General features: G+C 37.0%; 1 protein-coding gene across 1 annotated transcript in view; it reads right to left on the bottom strand.

The window, feature by feature from the left end:
- Positions 1 to 17,608, bottom strand: part of LOC139126848 (breast cancer type 1 susceptibility protein homolog) — a 40,977-nt gene extending 23,369 nt beyond the window's left edge. The window contains exons 1-6 of the mRNA XM_070692779.1: positions 17,466 to 17,608; positions 15,203 to 15,366; positions 14,749 to 14,940; positions 10,323 to 10,834; positions 8,028 to 8,115; positions 6,671 to 6,748 (exon numbers count right to left, since the gene is read on the bottom strand). Of these exons, the coding sequence (XP_070548880.1) occupies positions 6,671 to 6,748; positions 8,028 to 8,115; positions 10,323 to 10,834; positions 14,749 to 14,758 (688 nt within the window). The 5' untranslated portion in view covers positions 14,759 to 14,940; positions 15,203 to 15,366; positions 17,466 to 17,608. The remainder of the gene's footprint in view (positions 1 to 6,670; positions 6,749 to 8,027; positions 8,116 to 10,322; positions 10,835 to 14,748; positions 14,941 to 15,202; positions 15,367 to 17,465) is intronic.
- Positions 17,609 to 26,476: the final 8,868 nt, after the last annotated feature.

Below are 26,476 nucleotides of genomic sequence, written 5' to 3'. Positions count from 1 at the left end.
TCTTTTTCAGGTTTTTCACATATTTTACAACAAAATCAACATCCTCTTGTTTATTTGTTACACATTTTTTTAACTCTTTCTTCATGAGTTGGTCTGAATGTCTGTATTTTGACATACATAACTTAAAAACTGACCATTCATTGACATGTTTTTCTTTGGATAATAGTGTACTTTATACTATATAACCTTCCCTTTTCGTTTTCTCTGTACCAAAGAAATACTTTCAATCTCCTTTGTGCCATAATCTACAAGCTCTCTCTCATCACTGGGAGATTTTGACGGAACCAGTATATCAAATAGCAGGATGGAGTGATTATAAACTCAAGTCATTTGTCTTTACAGTTGTTTATCTGTCTGTCATAAGCATGAAGGGTCTTTTTTTCTGTGACCTTGTCACTAAAAGATTATCTGCCACAGTGTTCTGCCGAGGTCCTTAGCTGTTTGGGTTTGAAGGCCCCTAATGCTACAAATATAGGGTTATTTCTAAAGCGTCAAAGAGCAAGACACGAAAATTCATGAGGAAAATGTAGGCAATTTCTCTCAGTTCTCTGCAAATGATCAGCCATACTGCATGTAGTTATTTTTCTGCTTTCGAAACGTAGTTTCCAGTAAAATATCCTTAGTCAATTACCCTTGTATATCAGTACGTACCTTTAACCTTCATCTGATATTGTTTGAAAACCAAACTAGTGAAATTATTCCGCGTATCACCAAGACTAGAGTCTCGATCGGCCGTCAAGATTGTATACAAATCTAAACGAACTCATGAAATCGCTGTCCGAGTATTGGAAAATTACGTGATCCGTGAGTATCAAAAAACGGTACATCGTGATACAAAACAATTCCTGTAACCTTATAAGTTTGTAGACGTTAAAACCTCGTAAAATTTCCAGTTATGACGAACAGAGAGACAGGAAAATACGATTAATTTGTAGTGACGCCTAAACACGATCATTTAGTACCTACCTTATCTCTGATCAAGAAATTTCAAAGAAAGTGCTCGTCGTTTAATTGCGAAATCTTTGCCGAAGACGGCAGCTGAAACTATTCTAAGAATTTTTAGCAAACAGGCAATGTTTCGGGAGTAGTGGTAAAAGACGTTACGCTCAGAATTTTGACGTCTGTAGTTTGGGTTTTAGACTGATCGCCAAGTACAGCTCAGCTGAAGAGTTTCCGATGCTGTCATAGATGACTGGAAAACAGAACTCGTGTAGTCGGCACTCGTGCTAGTTTACTTGTAAGTTTGTGGGGCTGATGACAAGAAAAAAGTTAATGTTGTTCGACCACGGCGCTTCAGAACCTCGCAGGAAGCCATTTTTCCCATTACTTGTAGGCACATGATGATGTTCAGATGTTGGGACATGTGGGATGAGTGACGAAATGAAACAAAGATCGTGATTGAGCCAAACGTTTTAGGCCAATGAAAAGAGGTCTTTTAAAGCATGCAAATCAGGCGTTGCTATGGTTGCATCACGTCTCAGCTCTGCTCTGTAAGCTGATACTGCGCGGAGACATTAGAGAATGCGTCTTACGACCCGGACCTTTCAAATGTTTTCGGGAATCCGGCATGTCTGCCTCGGCAGAACACTGACGGCCAACTAAAGACTTCCCTTCGCCAATGAAATCGCCAAACTAAAATTTTTGTCGCCATTTGAAATTATTTGTAGTTTTTGGCGAACTGGCGATCGGGTAGCGTGAGCCCTGTTTGACCAACCACAAATTACGCGTTTTCACAAAATTCAGGAGAAACAAGTCATTGTCAATGACATAGTCCCCATTGAACTTGGGATATCAGTTGTAATGGGACAGGGAAATGAACGTATGTGGTAGTAGTCTATTGTTATTGCTTACATGTCAATGTATCAATGAACAGGACAGTGTGATTGAATTGCATAAATCAATCATGTGCATATGTATAACACAGATCTTGTACGTATGCAGAAGACAATGTCCATTTGAATTATCAAATCCACAAGCATATGTATGACAAAGGTCTCTGTTTTTGTAACAATTTTGAAAGAAATCAGTTGAGTTATGGCTCAAAACGTGAAAAAATTGCATCAAAATGGCTATGGCCATGTATGGCATAAATCAATGCCCCTTTATCAAATTTGAAAGAAATCTTTTGAGACCAGACTGACTTATGGCTTATAACATGAAGAATCATAACAAAATGGGCGCAATGCCGCCATATATTGGATCACATCACAAAAATCAGCACACATATGTATGACATAGATCAATGCCCCTGTATTAAATTTGAAAAAAATTGGTTGAGATGCATCTGTGTTACAATGTACATGAATGGCTTAAAACACAAAAAAATTGTAACAAAATGGCCGCCAGGCACCTATTTTGGATCATATCACAATAAAACCTAACATGAATATGTATGACATAGATCAATGCCCTTGTACAAATTTGAAAGAATTGGTTAAGACATGTCTGTGTTATAGCGCTAAACGTGAAAAAATCGTAACAAAATGGCCGCCAGGCAGCTATCTTTGATTGTAACATGAAACCAACGACGTGCATCTGTATGCCATAGGGTAAGTACTATCCTTGTGCAAAGTTTGAAAGAAATTGACCAAGGCATGTCTGAGATATCTGCGTGAACGGACAGACGGACAGACACACGGATTGAGGGACGCACGCACACACCGACATGACCCAAACGGTAAGTCCCCCAGGACTTCGTCTGTGGGGACTAAAAAGCTACTTCCATAGGGCTTCATAGTGTATGGGCGAGAGCTGAGAAAAAGACTGACATCAAAACCAAAGATGGAGGCCTACACTACCGACACTACGTGATAGTAGCATGTTGAAGAACCGGCGCTGAAAAGTTTTCAGACAGGACAAAAATCGAAAAGAGAGACAAGAGAGAGACCGTAGACAAAAGAGAGACTGTAGCTACTTAGCTACGGTCCATAGATAAAATCTCGAACGGGCAATGCTCTCACAGTGTAACAGGAAAAAAGGAGGCTGAAAAATACTGCCAATGATACAGAGTTAGTTCACATTTGAATCATTCAAGAGTAAATACTTAATCTGCAATTTGAAAACTTCTTGTAAATTTCAAGCTTGGATTAAATATCTACATGTACTTAAGGTATTCCTAAGATATGCTAAATTTTGCTCTGTGTGAGTTGAGTTGGTTCAGCTATGATTGCATATTTCACTAAACTTACAACATAAATTACTTTTAAAGTATAATAATCAAGAAATTTTCCCAAAGATTTTCTTCATTTGAAACTTTTTCTGGACTATCTATACCTATGTTAACATAAACCGAACAGCAGTCTATTTTAGCCAGGGAATTTCTGTGTAAACATTACTTACAGCTGCAACCTAAATAAATACAACATATTGTTTTAAGCTGCATAAATTGAAATTAAAAATAATCAAGGATAAAAAACACTCAAAAGCTACACTTTTGATATTTAGTTTTCACACACTAAGAAATCCAAAAACTAATTTCAAAGTAAAACCAGAATTGAAAGTAATTGGATTGGTGTATTTTGTAATCAATTTTTAAAACTAAAATTAGAAAAATATCCTTAAAGAGACAACATTCGTATTTGACATGACATGACATTGGTTAGTTACAATAAGAATAACTCTGACAACCTTAAAATTAAATTCCAAAGCATTTGTACTTGTACTTTTGGAAAAAAAAACATTTTTGACCAAAACTGACAAAAATTGCTCCAAAAAGGTATCTGAACTAATTTTGTCATAAATTCAACAGATTACAAAGGTAACATCCTTGCAAATATCCAACCCAAATTTGCAAGCAATTAGGCATGCGGTTTCAGAGAAAAAGAATTTTTACCAAAAATGAGGAAAATCACCCAAAAATTCAGCAAAAATAGAAAATTCAAGATATCTTCACAAAATTCATAGTACTGTATGAGGTTCACCTAAGGTACTTGCATATTAATTTCAAAGCAATCCGAACAGCGGTTCTTGATTTATTAATTTTGACTATTTTCACAATTTTTAGGCTCATTTGCATAATTTTGGCAAAGTCAACTTCATTTGAAAAAATCCCATCTACAGCCTTGGATCCATCTACACACCAAATACCGAGTCAAAATGTGCAGCGGTTCTCAAGTTTTCGCAGTGGACGGACATACATACATACATACATACAACATACATACCGGTACATACATACATACATACATACATACATACATACAGACATACAGACATACAGACATACATGCATACAGACGACGGACACCGATGTTATGCTATAAGTTCACATTGGTATGTATATACCAAATGTGAACTAAAAAATGCAGACGAAACCACAGATCTGGACAGCAGGACAGATACATGTGAACTTTGTGAGCGCTGAAGTCATACTGACGTGTCAACGGCGGGTATACGGTATTGTTGCGGTTAACACCTGGACAATATTATGTTGAGGAAAAAGAGGTATGTTATTATGACATAGAAACTATTTGTGCCAGTGCGGAAAATGCAAACTATGAAAAACGCCCAGCAACATACCCTGAAGTACAAAACAATGTAACTAGGGGCATAGGACAGCAAGCAAGATGGCTGCCCCATCAACAATATGCATGTGTGGAAAGCATGGTAAATCCGCAATCCGAACAAACCGAAAAACAAGAGAAAGCACTAATCAATGACAAAGTTGGAAAAAGGCTAGTAAAGGATACTCTCACACTCGGCATGAGAAATGAATAAGTGGGCTGAATGCTACAGTCGGTAAGCAAATTTTCACAAACTGTGTTGCAAGAGCTAACAGTTTACCAGACAACTATTACTGACGAGGGCTGAGACTTAACTGCCTATTATCGGCAGATTGGGGCCTTATAAATCTTGCACACACCGTATGTAAATTTTATCCCAGCCAATAAGATCGGGCTTTGGACTTTAGGCATATAGTTGTGGGAAAGGTGAATGGATGAAACATGAGTTGGCCAATGCTCAGGTCAAAAAACACAATACTCAGCGTTCCAAGCTAACACAGATTGACGATAAAAGAAAGGGGAGAGGTCGAAAACGCGAAAAATCAACAATCAAGTAAGACAAGTCATCAATAGATGACACAGTCCCTGCCAGTTCAATGTTGTTGAAATCTTTGGAACTTTGACATTATTATTTTTGATATAAATTTGACAATTTTTAACCTGGTGGTCATTATCTACTGTATTACAACAAAATTTCATGTAAACATAGCTCTGTGCCGAGTTTGAACCAGATGCGCTGAAGCATGTCTGAGTTAATGCTCAAAATATGAAATGTACATACTAATATGGCTAACAGACAGCAATTTTTTGTCATATTGGAACGTAAATTCATGTGTAGATAAATGTCATGCCCTGTGCCAAATTTGAATCAAACTGGTTGTTGTGGCTGAATTAGGGCTCAAAATATACAAAATTACTTAGCAATAGTGTACATATATATCATATAACAGATAAGCCTTGTACCAAGTTTGAATTAAATTGACTGAAGCATGAAAATTTTTGTATACATACATGTCATAATATATTAGCCCTGTACCAAGTTTGAACCAATAGGCTGAAGCATGTGGGAGTTGGGGCTCCAAATATGATAATTACATAATAAAATGGCTGCTGGGTGGCCATTTTGAATTGTATTGTGATGGAAATTTTTGTGTACATACATGTCATAATATATTAGGCATGTACCAAGTTTGAACCAAATAGGCTGAAGCATGTGTGAGTTGGGGCTCCAAATATGATAATTACATAATAAAAACTGCCGAGCGGCCATTTTGAATTGTATTGCAATTAAAATTTTGGTGTACATACATGTCATGATATACAGTGTTTTCTCTCGACTGCGCGATTGCGCAAATTGCGCATTTTAAGCTGTGTGATGCCCTCAATTTACTCAAAGCGCAATAAGTGCGCTTTGCGTACGTAATGGAGTAAAATACAGCGGATGGAAGCACTCATTGAATTCAATGCAGAGTCAGCCTGGACAGTTTGGAGAAAATGAAAATCTAGGCTGATTTTCAGCAACACGAATTGACACAGTAATATCTAATTTATACCCTGTAACTGAATATACTTCCTGTTGGAAAGAAATAAAAAAGACTGAGTTGCAGATTTTTTAATGTCATTGGTTGTAAACTATTAATACTGCTCCCTGAAATCCCCAAACCGTCCCTAATGTCATTGATTGTCAAAATTAAAAAAAAACGCCCCCTGAAATCTAAAACTGCCCCCTAATTTTGATGAGTGGGGCACAAATTGCCCTTTTCAAGAATATCCCAGAGAAAACACTGTGATATATCAGCCCTTTGCCAAGTTTGAATCAAATCAGCTGAGGCATGTCCAAGTTGGGGCTCAAACATGTCAATTACATAACAAAATGGGTGCCAGACAGCCACTTTCACTTGTATCATTTTACAGATAACAAGTTTGGGGTCATTTGTTATAGTGACTATAAGCTTAAAACACATCACTGATAATAATTAAGTAACTTCATACACGCTTCCTTGAAGTTTGCATGTACATTTTCCTTCCCTGTGGAGGTATTCCAGTAGATTACCAGGCAGGGCATATATATACACAGAAGAATTTAGCATGTGCATTCAGATAACTGCATATGTCGCCTCATGGTAAGGATAAATAACTGGTATGTTAATGTTTAATAAGAGACTTACAATTGAAGCTGACGACCCATTTGCGTGCTGCAATTCCAAAGAAGTATTTAAGCGTCCTTTCACAAACAAGATTAGAATCTGTGAAAAGAAGTATACGGAATAAACACACTGTATTGTTATCTGTAACATAATTTAGCGAAAGTTTTTTTCCCCCACATTTGAAAATGTCCTTAGTACTACAGTATACATTTCAGTTTCTATTTTTGCCAAATCTTTCCTCCAGGATCTATTGAACTTTGATTAACAGACCTCATCAATAATGTAATAAATGTACATTTCTCAGTGCTCATAATGCTAGGGTAATTACATAGTGAATACAATTGAAAAATATCAATGGGCTCCCTATTATTCGCGTGAGGAGGAATCTTGTCAAGACATATTGTGCTGAGAAACCTTGGCTGATTTGACCAAAAACTGAAAAGAAAAAATGTCAAATAATCCTACATTGCAATTCTTCAATAAACTGTCTGATGTGATCTACAGACTATGCAAAAAAGCCAGATGTCATGCTAGCAACGAATTCACAATGAACCAATAAGATGTGTTGATTCATGCAATGTTTTCTTATGGGGTGCAAAATGTTGCAACCTTATTTTTTTGTACAGAAACCAGAACGGGTACTGGCGCTCCCATATAAAATGTTTTGCAAGTCTAAAGTGATAATATGGTTGGATCGCATGTTCGTATTTCGTGACAATACGACAAAACAGCCTGGATGTAGTCTCGTCAAATTTCTCAGTGGCAGAAACAAGTGGCAAAAAAATACCACCATCAAGAATTTTTGGTGGTAAATGGGTAAAAAACTTGCCACCATTGCCACCGATTATTTTTAACACTGAAAGTATTCATAACATTCCTCTTCGATCTCCCCGACCCGTTTTCCTTTTCTCTCCTATCTGACATTTGTATGCTGATAAGTAAGTTGACAGCTAGCATGTGACAATATTTGGGTGTCTCGAAACTATACCTGATAGACCATGCATTGATACTACAATAAAATGATAGGAAGAGCTTGAAACTTTTTCATGCATGCTTATTGTAGCAATGGTTATGTAGTCATGTGATGTTGATCATTGACCCATGCGTGTGTTTTTGGGCGCCAGTGAGGGTGGTTTTCATGCAAAGATCAATATTCTCTACTGAAAATCTGGGCTTAAAAATGGCAAAATTGTCGGTAAATGACCAATCACATCTTGTTAAATTTTCATTTTTCATAATTACGAGCGTTATGAGCACCAGCGAAAGCACAGATTAGGGCTACAGATACCATCCAATCACCAGGCTAAACAGCATTCTATCATTCAAAGACTCCTCTTGTTAACTAAAAAGGTGATATTTTCTTCTTTGAGCACTTTACCTGTTTTGACAATCACATGTGTTGTCTCATTTGTGAACGATGATTGCAGCTTTGATCCAATTTCATTTGCAAAATACTCTAGCAGTTCCTGTCAACAAAGCATACATACAGATTTCATTTCAAAATGGCATGCATCTGTCATAGGAGAATGCATTATTTACGCAACAAGTCATCAGTCGATGACACAGTCCCCCGCTGGTTCAATATATGTTGCTTAAATCTTTGGAACTTTGATATGATTTTGACATATACTGAGGGCCTTCAACTGGCAGTCATTTTCTATTATATCACGACAAAACTTCTAGAACATGCATGTCATGGTCATTAACGCTGTGCCAAGTTTGAACCAAATTGGCTGAGGCACGTCTGAATTGGGGCTCCATACTTCTGAATAAAATGGCTACCAGGCAGGCATTTTGAACCATACTTCAATGAGAATTCATTTGCACATTATACAGCCCTATAGTAAGTTTGAACCAAAGTGGCTGTGACATGTTGGGTTAGTGCTCAAAATGAAGGAAAAGGTGGCCCTTTTCTTAAAACTGTACCGTGACTAAAAAAATTCACGCATGCATATATGTCATGATTCATTAGTCACTGGATATTATTTCTTGAATATTCTTATTCATTTGGCTGGATGCACTTATAGTATATGTGATATATGCATGCCACATTTGCACATTACAGATACTCTCTGACCTGGTAGATCACGCATTTTCTTTCATATTTCTATAGGTAGCAAAACAGTCACATGTATTGATCAAAAGCAACTGCAGGAGATATTTCGAAGTGTTTTTTCTTACACAACACTTAATTGTCTTCATATCATTAACAGGAAGGAACCCAGTGACTGAATTGTTTGTACAGGATAAACACTAGAGCAGTCAATTGTGCCTGCACTATCACTGGTGTTTATCCTGTGCAAACAACAGTCATTTGGTTCCAGTGTGCTCTCTGGACTTATGCATTTTCTTTCATAGTTCTACAGGTAGCATAAGAGACATATATATAATTACATAGCAAAAACAACTAAATGGCCATCTGGAGCACATACTGAATCACATCACACTAACTATATTGGATCTCATTGGACTATAAACTTTTACACATGCACACTATAATACATCTCCATGTACCAACTTTGAATTGAGTTCAGGGATAATTCATTTATGGCTAAAAGACAAAATTTTGCAATCTTGGATATTATTACAAAACAAATTGATATGCACATGGACACTAAAATACAATGCCTGTGTACCAAGTCTGAATGAACTCTGGTCAGGGACAGCTGAAATATAGTTCAAAAACATGAAAATATCTCAACAAAATGGCCACCCAGAGACCATATGAATCATAGGGTGACAAAAATTCCATAGTACTTCATTTATGTACTAACACTGAACAAAAATCATTCTAGGGACAGTTGAGTTATGGTCCAAAAACTTGAAAAAATCGCAACAAAATGGCTGCCAGATTGGATCATATCGTGAAAAAAATTGACATGTATATATATATACCATTGTACTTTATCTATGTACCAACACTGAACGAAATCAGTTCAAGGACAGTTGAGATATTGTTCAAAAACATGAAAAAATGGCAACAAAATGGCCGCCCGGCGGCCATATTGGATCGTAGCACGAAACTAATCGACTTGCATCTGTATGGTGAAGGGCTCTATCCTTGTGCTAGGTTTGAAATAAATCGGTTCAGGGGTGTCTGAGAAATGGCCACTGACGGACGGACAGTAAGGCCCAATCTATAAGTTCCTGCCAGACGTTGTCCGCAGGGACTAATAAAGCACCTCCAGAGATGGTACACCACAAGCTTTTGACCAGTTCATACTCAGGTCAAATTAAATCGCCAATGATCAACATAAATTTAAATGAAAATAAAATTTAAATTTATATGTAAATTAATTTCTGTTATCAGAATACTTATCCAGTGACTATCGGGATATCCTTTCCACAGGCTCCTTAACTGCAAGATATAGAGCTTTACTTCCCCTTTAATCCTCCTGTGATTACGTCACAGGACTCCCTAACTCGCCAGTTACACCTGAGTGTTCCTTTTTGTGTCAAATATGCAGGATTCATGTATAATACGACCTCTTATGAATAATTGTTACATTTTATCAACAAAAATAAAACCTAGTCTAGTTTGCATGTTTTGGCACCTTATTTGACAAATAAATCAGTTCTGACAGAGAAACATAGCAAATGCCATACATACCAGCATTCTATTTAAATGACAAGAAACATGTGTGTCTTGCATCAGAAACTATCATTTACTCACCATTTCCTGACTGGTCAAATTTGTACCAACAAGCATAGCATCTTTGGCTCCAGATACAGCGCCTGACCCTTGAGAAACAGCAGCACCTTTTACACCAGATACAGCGTCTGACACTTGAGAAACAGCAGCATCTTTGGCTCCAGATACAGCGTCTGACCCTTGAGAAACAGCAGCATCTTTGGCTCCAGATACAGCGTCTGACCCTTGAGAAACAGCAGCATCTTTGGCTCCAGATACAGCGTCTGACCCTTGAGAAACAGCAGCATCTTTGGCTCCAGATACAGCGTCTGACCCTTGAGAAACAGCAGCATCTTGGCTCCAGATACAGCGTCTGACCCTTGAGAAACAGCAGCATCTTTGGCTCCAGATACAGCGTCTGACACTTGAGAAACAGCAGCACCTTTGACACCAGATACAGCGTCTGACCCTTGATAAACAGCAGCATCTTTGGCTCCAGATACAGCGTCTGAACCTTGAGAAACAGCAGATAACGGGTCCAGCACAGTTTTCTCCTGTGGAAAGACAACAATTTCATTAGTTTCATTCAACTGTAATTTGATTTTGTTTGTTGTAATGTTAAGTCATGTAAAGCTTGGATCCAGATGTAACGCAGTAGCTGGAGAGATATCCAATGATTCATTGTTTTCTACACGCTGTTATCCCTTCAAATATTTTAGTTGGGGGAGGGGGGGGGGCTTCAAAAACATATTTCAAATACTACATTATTAGTAAATTTGTGATAAAATCTATTATTGGATGGTAACCATAAAATTGACTTAAAGACATATTAGCCAGGGATACATATACGCGATCTAAATTTATCAGTAATATTTTACCAGTATTCAGTACAGAACCATGTATATTCTGTCGCCGTAAAGAGCGCTATACCGGTACAGGCTTGAACCATAAGTTTAACGCAAGATTCGGTGTGGTTCTGTACCTAAAACATGCCAAGAGTTACCTATTTCAAACAGCGTATGTGATTGGTTGTCAATGGGGAAGTTATACGCTCATTGACAAATCAATGGAGTCAAGACAGCAAGGGTTGTTGCTGATGTACAGCGTGTTGTCACTGCTGCAAAATGGCGCTTTTGAGGAACTCATTTCCCATACGAGTTGTAGTGCGAACGAAATGCACTATCTAGATTATCGTACTTCAGTTACTCCTTCACTAGAACCACCTCCGCTAGTAAGGACAGAAAATTGACGAGTATTGGTGATGTTCAGACCAACTTCAAATTTCTGTTCAGTAAAGTCGGCTGCTGTGTACTGGACTCAAACTTGTGGGCTTGCGATACCCATACTACACTACTACTACTAGCCCAAAACGTTCCTCGACGATGGTGCATTTTATAGGTATACATGGAAAGCATTCCACAGGCTAACTTTTCCTATTTTTACATTATATTTGGTGTTGCACGGGGTTGTGTTGTTTTGTACTCTTTAGCCTTGGTGAGATTAGACGGATTCCCTGAGATGGTCCTACCTTCCGATAACGCCATCATAAGCACCGTCATTAAATTAACTGATCGGTTTCATAGTCAGTCGATGTCTTAGTATCAAATAATGTCATGGCATTTGGCTGCCCATGATAAATTGCAGTTTTAATCTGTAGAAAACAGGTATTTGATACATCGAAGTGCCTTGCTCGCCACACCATTGCATACATTCCGAGTGTAGGCTACGTTATAATACGAGATTCGTGTGCTTCACAATTTATATGCAGTGTGTATGCCTTCAGTGGACTCAAGTTTTGGCAATTTTTGAAAAATAGCGTGAAAAAAAAACTCTGATTCTTTAATTTTGACATTTTGACCGCGACCATTACCAGTTTTTCAACTGTTGTGATCAGAATCAATTTTGGTGGCCGCTAATGAGAGATTGGAAGGTGGACCATGTTTTGATCGCCTTTTTGGAGCTTAGTTATTTCTCTATGGGCAGTGCATATACTGTGACGGACGGGGCAGTAATTAGTAATAGTAGACAAAGGCAGTATTGATCCATAGTGACATGATTTGAGATACAGCATCAACCATCAAATTTCTAAAAACGAGTGCTTGTTTGTGTGTTTTGAACTTTTAAATTCAATTCTCAATTGACCTTTGAATGCTAGTTTTTTCAGTTGGTGATTTTCTATAAAGTAACCAGGGTATTTTCTAGGTGTCTCTCTTGGTTTTGTGTTAATCTGTGAGTTTTTTGTCAATGAAATATATGATCAAATATCAAAGTTGTATCCACTCTGAATTATTTAGTGAAATGTTTTTAATATGTGATTATAGATTCTATTTGTATATTTTTATATCTTTTATTTTTACAATGTCTAGAATGTCCAGTGTATTGCTCAACTGTGTTTCATAATGTTATACCCCAGGAATCTATTTGGTGTTTATGTTGTTTCATCATGAAATTCTTTGATATTTTGGTGTGTTTATGTTTAATAATTTTTTGTACTAGTCATATTTTTGTTTTGTGAATATTTTTATGTCGCTCATCTTGTGCTTGTGAAGTACAGAACACTGCCATATTTAACTCCCGGTCACTTACCGTCACGAGATCCCTACGAGTTTAAAATTCTCTCACCGTTTTTTCATAAAGGATTTTATCTCATGCAGTTCTTGAGCCAGGGTAATCCCTGTTAGCACATACTGTTTCATTACAGGTAAGATTAAATGCCGCATAAATGTGTCAGTTGAGTGATGTATACATCAGTTATTATAAAGAAAGCCATTTTATTAGCTTATGATTCTGGGGTGATGAGAAATAGTCAGTTATCTGATTAGGACAAGCAGCGTCATATGTCAGCGTTCATATGTCTTGAATTGAGGTCAAGAGGTCTATAGCTAAATTTAACCAAGTTTACCTGTTGACCCTACCTAAGGGACCACGTCAAAAGATTGATGTCTGATAAAAAACTTAATTCTTTAAGTTTTGCTCCAAACCCTCCCCCCCCTAACTTAATTGAGAATATATTCCCATTATTTCCTTATTGTGACAACTCCATTCATAATTAAACCATAACCAGGATAGAAAACTTACACTATCACACATATATGGTATTGATATATGATATATACCCAAAATTATATAAAAAAAAAAAACATTTATTTCTGTTCATTTCTGAGTTTTCTGGATTTTCCACAAATGGTATAAAAATATGTAATTTAAAGAATTTTTGATTTTGTCTGATGGAAAACTTCTAGGGGTCAAAAACCCCCCACCCCCAAACTTAGAGTATTAAATTTTTTATCAGACATCAATCTTTTGATGTGGTCCCTAACAATAATAGAAAAACAATTCAAAATGGTGGGTAGAACTGGAAAGTAGGTAATTATTTTTCTCCATGACTATTGACACTGAAGTAATTGTAGATTAAACTTGCATTACAAACATACACAACAAGAAAACCACAGGCAGATTACAGTTAGTCTGATTGGTCAGTGTGTGGTGTACTTTCTGACTGTATGATCCAGTGCTGTGGCCACAGGACTGAAAACACAGGTGTATGGATTGTGGTGTGTCAGTATTGATTTTACAGGGCCTGAGATACAGCTTCTGACAATTTTTATCAAGATTTCAGGGGTGTACATTTTCAGTAAAATTGGCCATTTTATTTGCTAATGGTTCTTATAATTGCATGTGTACACAGGGCCCGAAATTAACTTTCGTGATAGTAGTCAAGCTGACTACCATTTTCAGAAGTTGGTAGTCAACAGGAGAAACTTGGTAGTCAGGATGTTTTGCACTGAAACAAAATCAACCTCTAGAATGTTGCGAAATTTAGGACGGTTTTGTTCACTGCCCGCCTAAAGTCTAAATCGCAGGCAAGGGTACCGGTTGACACCGAGTCAGCGATTATACCCATATGACTCCCAGTGTTGATGCAGTTTGAAGACGTAGATTTTCGCGTAAATTTTGGAAAAAAAAAAAAGACCATGCTAAAGAAATTGGATTACCACTCTGGAATCGTGAATTTAGCAATATCAATACAACTAGGGCCCATATAGATATGGTTAATGATACGCAATATGCAGGTAATACTAGTTCTGTGTAAGTGCATCCAGAGTTCCACCAGTAGTCAACCTGACTACCATTTTTCAAATTTGTAGTCAGGACGGAAAAGTTGGTAGTCAATTGCCTCGAGACTACCGTTAATTTCGAGCCCTGGTACAGTCCTGTAATGCAGGTGCTGGAACAGGCAGAAATTGCAGACCCTGTCACAGCACAGAGTCCACATCACAGCTACACAGCCATGTTCTCACAGCACTTTATACAGACCTGTATAGCAGACTCTGTTACAACCATGACATGCTGTCCTTGCCGACACAAAGTGCTAGGGCCTGTTCAGGGTCTGTTACAGGGAGGGGGATTTTTTTCTCCTGTGTACCAGAAAGCAATATTGTGTGATTCCTATAATAAAGCAAAATACCTTTCTCCATGGCAGGTCTAAACCTTCTCCGTAATTATAGTGAATCTCGTCATTTACATGTATGTCTCTGATGGCAAACAGGCAAAGGTGTCAGTTCCTGTCATATCAGCAATCTTCTTCACTGTACAATTTGGCTTTTTGTGTTCATCATTGATGTATCTGGCAATAGTATCTGTTCTTGTGGCATCAATACTTAAATTGAAATGATACATACAAAAATACAGTTGTAGTGTTAAACTCCATCTTTTACCTATGAAGAAATATTGGCTGCTTGAGAATTTGTAGTAAAACTAGTTGATTCCTAGCAATATGAGAAACGAAGTAAATGACCTAAATTCACTTACTTCACATGTGTAAGTTTGAGATACTTTACCAAAAGGCAAATGTACGTTGAGAAGCTAAATGCAAGTAATTTAGAAACAAACACAGGTAAGAATTAAAAAATTCTACTTACACCACCTGTTTGCCCTTTTCCTTGAAAAAATACATGTATGATCCATCGCCTGTTCGGTCATAAACATCCTCTCTTCAGCAGCCTCTTTTCCAGTCAACCTCTCTCCATCATACCACATCAAATAATCCCCTTTTTGAAATTTCGGACTGCAAACACACCCTTGCCTGTAGGGAAAAAAGAAAAATTTTGTGTTGCTCAGACACTGCACTTCAGATCATCACATGCACGAAGCCATTTTCCCTTCACTTGTTTCTCACATGTTGAGATGAGTGCGAATGAAACAAAGATAGTGATTGGGCCAAACTTATCAAGCCAATGAAAACAGGTCTTTCAAAGCATGCAAATAAGACGTTGCTATGGTTACATCACATCTCAGGTCAGCTCCATAAGCTGATACTGGGAAGAGAAAGATAAGGCATGGACAAATGCTTCTATTGCAGATTGGCTGGGGCATATGAAGACTGTGTCTTGCGACCTGTCGATGTTGTTTTTGTAACATTTCAGTTGGGGGGGGGGGAATCCCTCAAGGGCGCGGCCTCGGCAGAACACTGTCTAGGTATATATTTCAGTTCTTGTTCAATTTCTTGTTCAACTCCTCAAAACATGTGGAAATGTCAAGTTTCCAGCTTATCAACACAGCCCATGTACAATGAACATTGTAATTGTTGACAAATGTCTTTTAGTCTGGACTAAAATTCAAATGTCAACAGAAGGCCATGTTTTCACTAAAATTACAGACATTTCATAGTAAACTGTTACCTCACAGTTTTCTCTAATATAAAGATCATATTTCAGGAGTTCATTTGTGATTATTTTACATTCTGAACTCCTGAAATATGATCTTCATATAAGAGAAAACTGTGAGGTAACAGTTTACTATGAAATGTCTGTAATTTTAGTGAAAACACGGCCTTCTAACCACTGCGGGAGTCATTATTTTCTTTTTGTTTTAACAGTCCGGATTACTTCCAGCGTTATTGTAATACCTTCAAGGAGTTTATGTAAATTTCTGCGCACTTTGTTGCGCATGTGTGTTACGCTATTCCAACGTTAACATGGTTGAGTATAAGCAGTGTACAAAACGTAAACGGGGGGCCAAAGAAGCAAAATACAGAGCTGATGGACGTAAGCGAAACTGCCAAGAAAATTCTGATGAGTCAGATTTTATCGGAAGACGAGGACGCAGTGTTGGGTAGGGACGCAGCCGATGCTAGAGACTTTGTCCCGTCACAACAGAAAGTTAGTTATAGGCCGACTAGGCCTACAAAATTTTAGAGCATCGAGGGTTGGTCATCTCATCAGTTCCGTTTTTTGCTATGTATGCACCCCTTCAAATGGGTATAAGTCAGCGACGCGTGGGCGGATTCCCCAAATTCTTTGCATGTAAACATTTCATGAATAGACCTGAAAAACGTGTTTTAGATTTTTGATAAACACCCCAAAAGTGATGATAAATTGACAAACGTGAACAAAAGCCGATAATTTATGTGAAAATCTGACAGTTCACACTTCAAAGGCTCACTGTGCAGAAACAAAAGCGAATTTCAAAAATCCAAAACACGTTTTTTCCCCAGTATACCCAGATGTCTAGTGCCGTAAACAGACCACTCAGGGTGCTGCCAATTCTTACTTATACTTTTTTAAGTGAAAAACTCAAATTCACACGTTTTTGCCTTAAACAAACATACAAATGCATGTTTTGACAATTAAACACAATTTTTACCTACTTCAAATATAGACCAAACAGAAAATGTACCACATGTTGGGTGTGAGGTCCCGCTTTTCATGTGAATTTTTTTATTGAAAATATATGTGTCCAGGAACCTGAGTCACTACCTTAAACACGTTTTAAGGAGTTGAACAAGAAACTGGGATTGGGTTGGTGTAAGCTGTGGCAGCTAATGACATTTTTCAATAAAAACTAAACCAATCACACAAAAACATTTATCAATGTTTACACAACTGTCAGGCAAATGTAGAACTGTGTGTAAACATTCATATCCACAGCAGTTAAACTGGTTAAATACCAACTTGTTTTCCACTGCATAAATAGTATGTGATAGAAATATGTTAGAAAATGATGACAACTGCAGAAAATATTCTATATTTTCACAATAAGAATTCCCAAAGGACCTTGCAAACAAACTTTAAAAGCAGTCAAACTATTGGTTTCTGGAAATTTTGCTTATTTGAATTCATATACTTTCAGGTTCATCAAATCTTTTAAAACAAGTTTGTTAACGATGTCGTATTGGTGTCTCACCTTTAACAGTGTTTATAAAACGTACTTCGAACCGCCCCTCCTTTGGCAGGTCAGCACCTCTCGTGACACAACTCTGCGCTTGGTCATATGGAGTGATTTCTGGAGATGCCCTCTGACGCCTTGTCTGCAAATATTTTTGTCAAAAAAAAACAAAGAAAAATAAAAAAATACAGCCAAAAATGCAGTGTCCCTCACATTTAACAGGAATTTTTAATCATTAGCATGGTACTGAAAATGAGGAGTATATTGTCTGTGTTTCTGTTCAGTCTTATCATATACCTGATTTTGCGCGCCCGTGTTAACCTATGGGAAAAAGCGCCCTCACAACCGTGCAGTTTTTTTACTTATCACGCCCCGGCCCGGCGTCCCCATATTTGGATGTGCGCGTCGTACTTCGAATCTATTTAAGAACGCCAAAAAGCGCGTGCAGCCGAATCTATTTCAAAACGCGACAGCGCGTGCATGTGGGGAACCGCATCGCAGAATTTTGTCGGAAACCCTATTTTAAGAAATGTTTTAGAGCTGTTTTCGGAAATTATAATGCCGACTTTATCCAGTTAATGTTTTCTTTGAGGGTTAACGTGAGTAGAGCGGTGATTATCCACAAATTATCCCAATCAACGTCATTCAAAAAATTCAGAGTTGAAGTAGAGTGACGTTCATGCAGCCAATCCCTGTAAGCACGCACGCGTTCTAGAACATTGATACATAAACAAATGACATATCGATCCGCAGAAGACGAGAGTGCTAAGGCTTCCCGATCATTTTAAAAAATTGGGAATAAATATTTAATTTTTAAGTCCCACCTGCGTAAACTATCCCTAAAATATTCTTTCAACATTTTAAAAATATTCTATAAAGTATATGATAAAACCTTTACGGCCCTGAAACGGGTTTTGCGGACCTCGGTCGTACGGCTTACGGGCCCTCGCACGCTCGGGCCCTTCCGCCGCACGACCTCGGTCCGCAAAACCTGTATCAGGGCCGTAAAGATTATTATTGCATGTTTCAATTTGGTATACTGGTAGGTCACTTAAGGTCATCTAAAGCCAAATATTAATTAAAAATAGAAGATGGTAAGATAATTCCACAAAATTAAGGTACAGGTAGATGTACAAGTTTTAATTTAGAACTAAAATTATTAGCCATTGTCGTAACTTGTACATGACTATTTTCACTAAGAACTTATTTTCACTATTTTCACTACATGTAGACTCATTCTTCCGCTAAAATAAAATCCAAGTGAAAATTTTTATTTTCTATTCTGTACACATACAGCATCAAGAAAGAGTGAACATTAAATCAAAGTTATGTCCACAGGTTTTGTTGTGAGGAAAAATTAATTCCAGTGAAAACAAAGTATTCTCCAGTTATGGCGGCCATCTTGGACACCAGCTCGAAAATAAAACCTTTCCAGTGGTCAGATTTGGTAGACCTTTAATGTTATTAAGCAGATTTAACTCTAGAAAAAAACATTGAGACACCTTTTGTTGCAATTTTTTCGGGGTAAGGTGTTTTTTTACAAGTCGTTGTCAATGACGTAGTCCCCACTTGTACTTGGGATATCAGTTATAATGGGACAGGGAAATGAACGTGTGTGGTAGTAGTCTACTGTGACTGTAAACATGTTGATGTATCAATGAATAGGACAGTGTGATTCAATGAATTGAATCATAAAAATAAATCATGTGCATATGTATAACATAGGTCAATGTCTTTGTACGTATGCAGAAGAAAATGTCCATTCGAATTATCAAATAGACATGCATATGTATGATAAAGGTCTATTCATTGTACCAATTTTGAAAGAAATCAGTTATGGCTCAAGACATGAAAAAATTGTATCGAAATGGCTATGGCCAACATGCATATGTATGGCATAAATCAATGCCCCTTTATAAAATTTGAAAGATATCGGTTGAGACATGACTGAGTTCTTGCTTAAAACACAAACAATCATAACAAAATGGCTGCCAGGCGGCCATATTGGATGGTATCACAACAAAAATCAACATGCATATGAATGACATTATTCAATGCCCTTGTACCCAATTTGAAAGAAATTGGTTGACACATGTCTGTGTTCAGGGCTCGAAATTCGTTTTTTTACTTGGTAGTCCAGGTGGGCTACCAAATTTTGACACTGGTAGCCCAGCAAAAATAACTGGTAGCCCATATTTTCTTTTTCATTTTTTTTTTGCAATCATATTTTTGTTTTGAATCTTTTTGCATCGATAACATAGACACTGTTTTTTTGCATTTGCAACACTTACAAATAAACAAAATCAATTAAAAGCAAACAATTACTATTAAATAATAACATTGGAAAACAATTCCTGTAGATAAATGTATTCATATTGTAGCTGCAGTATATTTATCAAGAATGTATCAAACCTAAGTTAATCACAAAAATGTTTCCCTCTTATCATTTGGTTTGAATGAGTTGACAGACAAAACTACAGAAGTACAAAGACAGGTATTTAGAGAAGCTCTATTCTATGAATCAAAACTTCTTAGGTGAGGCCTGTCCAAAGACCTTGCTTTAATATTTTAAGGTAAATACAATATTACTATACATGTTTTTTTAAACAAAAACCTAACCCAGGCCAGTTATTCTTTGGATAAATAATTCAATTCCATGCATGAACTGGTAATTCACAATTAGTTACAATTATTTCAGTGTTTGGCTATCACAAAGTCATATACAAATTTCCCATTCGATCTATCCACTGTTGATTGTCTAGGATTACAAAATTACATGATAAGTACTAACATCAAAGCTGGGACCACTTCAGTTCATTGTTTCTCATTATTTTGGAATTTTATTTTGCCTCATGATTTCAATAAGAATACTGTAATCATCTTCCAATTAATTTATTAAATTTCAAATAAGATAAAACCAAGGGATCAATACATGTAGATAACTACTTTGAGGTCATGTCTGATTATAACATGCAAATGAGGGGTCAAGTCCTTCCTGCTGCAAAGTCCATCACTGATCACCAGCTTACAGGTTTGAAAATCCCAAAAGTTTAAAGTATTTGTGATTGAATATGATTTTTGCTAAAATGAAAGCTAAATCCATATTTTTTAGAGAGGTTAGGGTCAATATTCAAAGGGCGACTTGATCGTGCCATGCCACTCAGCTCAGCTGTATGCTACGGGCCCTCCTAAAATAATGGTGAGGCCCAGAGACGTCCATGTGTAGTCAAAATACAGACATGAGTACGCGCGCACTGCGGTACACACTATCAAGATCACTGGCTTTTCAAAACTATCCTTTCATCATTTTGATACATTGTATGTAGTAAATAACTATTGCTGATGGTGTTATTGTTCTTTTTTCTCAAAATGTATCAATATATATACAAGCGGGCCACCTTGGTGTTCAGTCAATGTAAAAAGCCAAAGACTTCCAGTAGCCCAAATGGGCTACCAGCTGTGACACTTGGTAGCCTCCAGGCAAGAACTGGTAGTCTGTGGACGCGGGGCTACCAGGAATTTCGAGCCCTGGTGTAACAGCGCTAAACACAAAAAAATACCGCCAATGATACGGCGTTAGTTCACATTTGAATCACTAAAGAGTAAATACATGTACTTATAATCTGTAATTTGAAAACTCCTTGTAAATTTAAAGTTTGGATTAAAATATCTACTGTAAGGTATTCCTAAGATATGCTAAATTTTGCTCTGTGTGAGTTGAGTTGGTTCAGCTATGATTGCATATTTCACTAAACTTACAACATAAATTACTTTTAAAGTAGAGCAATCAAGAAATTTTCCCCAAGATTTTCTTCATTTGAACTTTTTCTGGACTATCTATACCTATGTTTACATGACCAGAACACCAGTCTATTTATAGCCAGGAATTTCTGTGTAAACATTACTCACAGCTGCCACCTAATTAAATGGCAAATATTGTTTTAAGCTGCATAAAATTTAAATTAAAAATAATCAAGGATAATATCGTCCAAAAACTACACTTTTAATATTTACTTTTCATATATTATGAGAATACTCTCAGAAACCCACAAACTAATTCAAAAGTAAAACCAAAATAAAAGTAATTGGATTGGTGTATTTTGTAATCAAATATTTAAAACCAAAATGAGAAAAATTGCCTCAAAGATACATCATTAGTATTTTCGACATGATATTGGTTAGTTACAATAAGGATAACTCTGACATCCTAAAATTGAATTCCAAAGCGTTTGTACTTGTACTTTCGGAGAAACCTATTTTTGACCAAAACTGACAGAAATTGCCCAAAAAAGGTATCTGAACTAATTTTGTCATATATTCAACAAATTACAAAGATTGCTGACTGGGGCACACATTGCTATAGTCTCAGTCAACTGTGGACACACAACTTGATAGGTTGCTATACAACTGTGAACACACATCTTGTTGGGTTGCTATATTAACTGTGGACACACAATGTTAGGTTGCTATGGGGGGCACACATTGCTATAGTCTCAGTCAACTGTGGACACACAACTTGATAGGCTGCAACATAACAAAAGCTTGGTGAGCTGCTTTTCAACTGTTGACATACAACTTGATAGGCTGCTATACAACGGTCAACAAACATCTTGTTGGAATTGCTATTTCGGGGACACACATCGCTATATAGTCTCAGTCAACTTTGGACACACAACTTGATAGGCTAGCTGCTATACAACTGTGGACACACAACTTGATAAGCTGCTATACAACTGTGGACACACAACTTGGTGGGCTACTATACAACTGTGGACACACACAATGTTGGTGGTCTGCTATACAACTGGGGCACACAACTTGGTGGGCTGCTATACAACTGTGGACACACAACTTGGTGGGCTGCGCTATACAACTGTGGACACACAACTTGGTAGGCTGCTATACAACTGTGGACACACAACTTGGTGGGCTACTATACAACTGTTGACACAACTTGGTGGACTGCTATACAACTGTGGACACACACAATGTTGGTGGTCTGCTATACAACTGGGCACACAACTTGGTGGGCTGCTATACAACTGTGGACACACAACTTGGTGGGCTGCGCTATACAACTGTGGACACACAACTTGGTAGGCTGCTATACAACTGTGGACACACAACTTGATAGGCTGCTATACAACTGTGGACATGTGCACAACTTGGTGGGCTGCTATACAAATGTGAACACACATCTTGTTGGGTTGCTATGGGGGGGGGGGGCACACATTGCTATAGTCTCAGTCAACTGTGGACACACAACTTGATAGGCTGCAACATGACAAAGGCTTGGTGAGCTGCTTTTGAACAGGACAGTGTGATCGAATTGCATAAAATTAATCATGTGCATATGTATAACACAGATCTTTGTACGTATGCAGAAGACAATGTCCATTTGAATTATCAAATCCACAAGCATATGTATGACAAAGGTCTCTGTTTTTGTAACAATTTTAAAAGAAATCAGTTGAGTTATGGCTCAAAACGTGAAAAAAAATTGCATCAAAATGGCTATGGCCATGTATGGCATAAATCAATGCCCCTTTATCAAATTTGAAAGAAATCTTTTGAGACCAGACTGACTTATGGCTTATAACATGAAGAATCATAACAAAATGGGCGCAATGCCGCCATATATTGGATCACATCACAAAAATCAGCACACATATGTATGACATAAGATCAATGCCCCTGTATAAATTTGAAAAAAATTGGTTGAGACGCATCTGTGTTACAATGAACATGTATGGCTTAAAACACAAAAAAATTGTAACAAAATGGCCGCCAGGCACCTATTTTGGATCATATCACAACAAAACCTAACATGAATATGTATGACATAGATCAATGCCCTGTACCAAATTTGAAAGAATTGGTTAAGACATGTCTGTGTTATAGCGCTAAACGTGAAAAAATCGTAAAAAAAATGGCTGCCAGGCGGCTATCTTTGATTGTAACATGAAACCAACGACGTGCATCTGTATGCCATAGGGTAAGTACTATCCTTGTGCAAAGTTTGAAAGAAATTGACCAAGGCATGTCTGAGATATCTGCGTGAACGGACGGACGGACAGACACACGGATTGAGGGACGCACGCACACACAGACATGACCCAAACGGTAAGTCCCCCAGGACTTTGTCTGTGGGGACTAAAAAGCTACTTCCATAGGGCTTCATAGTGTATGGGCGAGAGCTCCGGAGCCCTTGTAGAGTAAACCGTTGTTGTTACAGATATGTATGTAATCAATAGATATGCAGATATACAGTCAACAGTATATGTGTTATAGGGTCAATAGAGCAGGATGTAACCGCAGCAAAAATGGTTTGTTCATGTAGCTTTCCCCCACTGACTATGAAGCCCTAAGGAAGTAGCTTTTTCCCCCTGGATTTTTGTTAAAAGGCATAACTTGTGGTTGGCAAAATGACATGTATTTTATAACCATGCTTTGGAGACTTGGGTGTTAAAATCATGCTTGCCCACCCTTTCCTTTAAATCAGGTGACCGATGCTGTTTGACTTCCTATGACATCCTTGTTTTTGAGGGAGGTCCAATATAATGACATACAAGAGAGTAGATTGTGGATGAAAACCCTTTCTCTAGTCGTGGACGTTTATGGCATTAATATTTTGCAAAACTCAAACATTATGACATTCTATTTATTTTACATTATTTCACTTGGTTTCTTAACAATAATTCCTGAATATTCCAAGATAATCAGAATAATTGCTCAGTGGTTTCTAGTGTCCTTACAAGTTACATGCAATCTTATAGTATTTGACAACCAAACATTGGCAGTCACTCAATATACCAAACATTGCAAATTTATTAAAGTGGCGTCAAAATGGTTGTGACAGCAAAGTATTGGCTACAATCAAAACAACCCATAATTTGTGAAAAAATGAAAAAATGTGCTTTTGTTCTTGTTGTAGATATGTTTTCAAAGACAGTGTTCAGTCGGTTACAAAATTCTGAATAAATATCTCCTCTGTGATAAGCACATGGTGATCTATAGCGACACACTGCCTAACTGATTACATGGTCATTCATCTCATATAACCCTTTTCCTGCCAGACAGTAATAACTGTATCACTTCCCCATCAGCCAAGTCAGTAAAAAGCGGTATTGAGCCAAAACATGACGTATTTTCACCCACTTGGCTTGGTATGTTATAGCATCTTTTGTCCAAAAAAAATCAACTTTACAGTATTATGTTTTCAACAGCCTTCAAATGTACAGTATTATGTTAAAATACATCATATGGAATACTTTGTGTTTCATTAATTTTAACCATCTTGACCTGGTGGTGAAATATGGACTTGGCAGGAAAAGGGATAAACCTAGAGGGGTCTTCTTTAAGGAGGACAAGAGAAGCTTCAAAAAGTGATCAAATACAGTTTATAAAAATACAGTCAATGAGAAGGTGACGCTCACATTTTTTGCAGAATGGGTTTTAATACTTATATATATCAGAAAACAACTTGTAGATACAAAATCCAGATACTTGTATGTGACAAATTTGATCAGTACCTGTAATATACATGTAAATACCTACAGCAGTGCCAAAAATCCATTGCAGTGACATTTGTAACTCTTAATTCTGAATTTTAGAATAGACATGTTTCAAAATTTTTATCAAAAGTGAAAAAATATTATAGAAATATACTGAATGTAAATTTTGTCATATTTTCAGCAAGATATTGAACAAGACATAATATTTGGTTTTAATTACAAAAATACAAGCTGTTTACAAGTCAAGTTTAAATTAACCTAGGCAATTTATTCTGGGAGTAATATTTGACTCAAAACAACCAATGACCTCCCAAAATACCAGATTTATATTTACAGTTTTGTTTTTGAGATTTATAATGGGTGATTCCAAAAGAAAAGAGACAAAAAGAAAAAAGTTACCCCCAAAATATAATGTTCCTTTTGTCATGAGTTCAATAACTTAGGGACAACATCAAAAGTTCAATACAAGATGAAAAACTTTATCCCCTTAGTTTTCCTCCTGACCCATCATTCCCTCTATAAAATTAACCAACTTAAACTGAGCTATGCTCCATGATCTTTCTTAGTCCAGTGAATTCAAAGTAAACAAACAATGTATGGGCCAATTTAGAGAACAAAGGAAGTCACACACAACACATCCACTTGCTTCAAAATATAAATACTGGCAATTTTACAATGAAAGCTTTTCTGGGTGCAAAAGGATTAAGTTTTCATATGAAAAATTGAACTTTTGATGTTGTCCCAACACTGTGTACAACAAACCAATTTCAAAGTCATTGTTCATGGAGTGCCAGAGACAAGAAATTCCCCCATGCACAGCAGGAAGTCACTGTGACATCTGAAACTATGCTGAATGTAAACATTCATCAGATCTTTTGTGCCTTACATGGGAAAATTGTAAAAATTGGTCTGCAACCAAAAAATTACCCTCAGATTTGTTTTCTTGATCAAATTTCACTACAAATTGACACCAAATATGACAAAATTGTGTTCTCAGTCTTCATTATTGTCTCGCATCATACCCTAGGTTAGAATAGATCATTTAAAGTCACAAACTGGAAAATTGCCAAAAAATACAAATTTTGGGGTTTCCCAACATTTCAAGCATAAAATTTATCTAATAACATCCCAGGGTACTTTCATATCAAATAGCAAAGCTGTCGGTTAAGCGCTTTGAAGAAAAAACACTGTAAATGATAAAAATTTCCCCAAAAGATTAATTTTGCCAATTTTGTTGTGATATTTACACATGTGAAGGTAACACCCTTACAAACATCAAACCAAAATTTGAGAGAATTGGGCCAGCCATTCAGAGAAGATGAATTTTTACCAAAAATAATGAAAATAACCACAAAATTCAGCAAAAAATAGAAAATTCAAGATGTCTTCACAAAATACATTAGTCTGTTTGAGGGCCACCTACATGTAAGGTACTTGCATATTAATTTTCAAAGCAATCTGAACAGTGGTTCTTGAGTTATTAATTTTTTACCATTTTCACATTTTTGAAGCTCA

Source organism: Ptychodera flava, unplaced genomic scaffold (assembly GCF_041260155.1).
Source record: "Ptychodera flava strain L36383 unplaced genomic scaffold, AS_Pfla_20210202 Scaffold_136__1_contigs__length_136700_pilon, whole genome shotgun sequence".
NCBI lineage: Eukaryota > Metazoa > Hemichordata > Enteropneusta > Ptychoderidae > Ptychodera > Ptychodera flava.
Note: the sequence above shows the minus strand (reverse complement) of the source record. Positions and strands in the feature narration are given on the sequence as shown.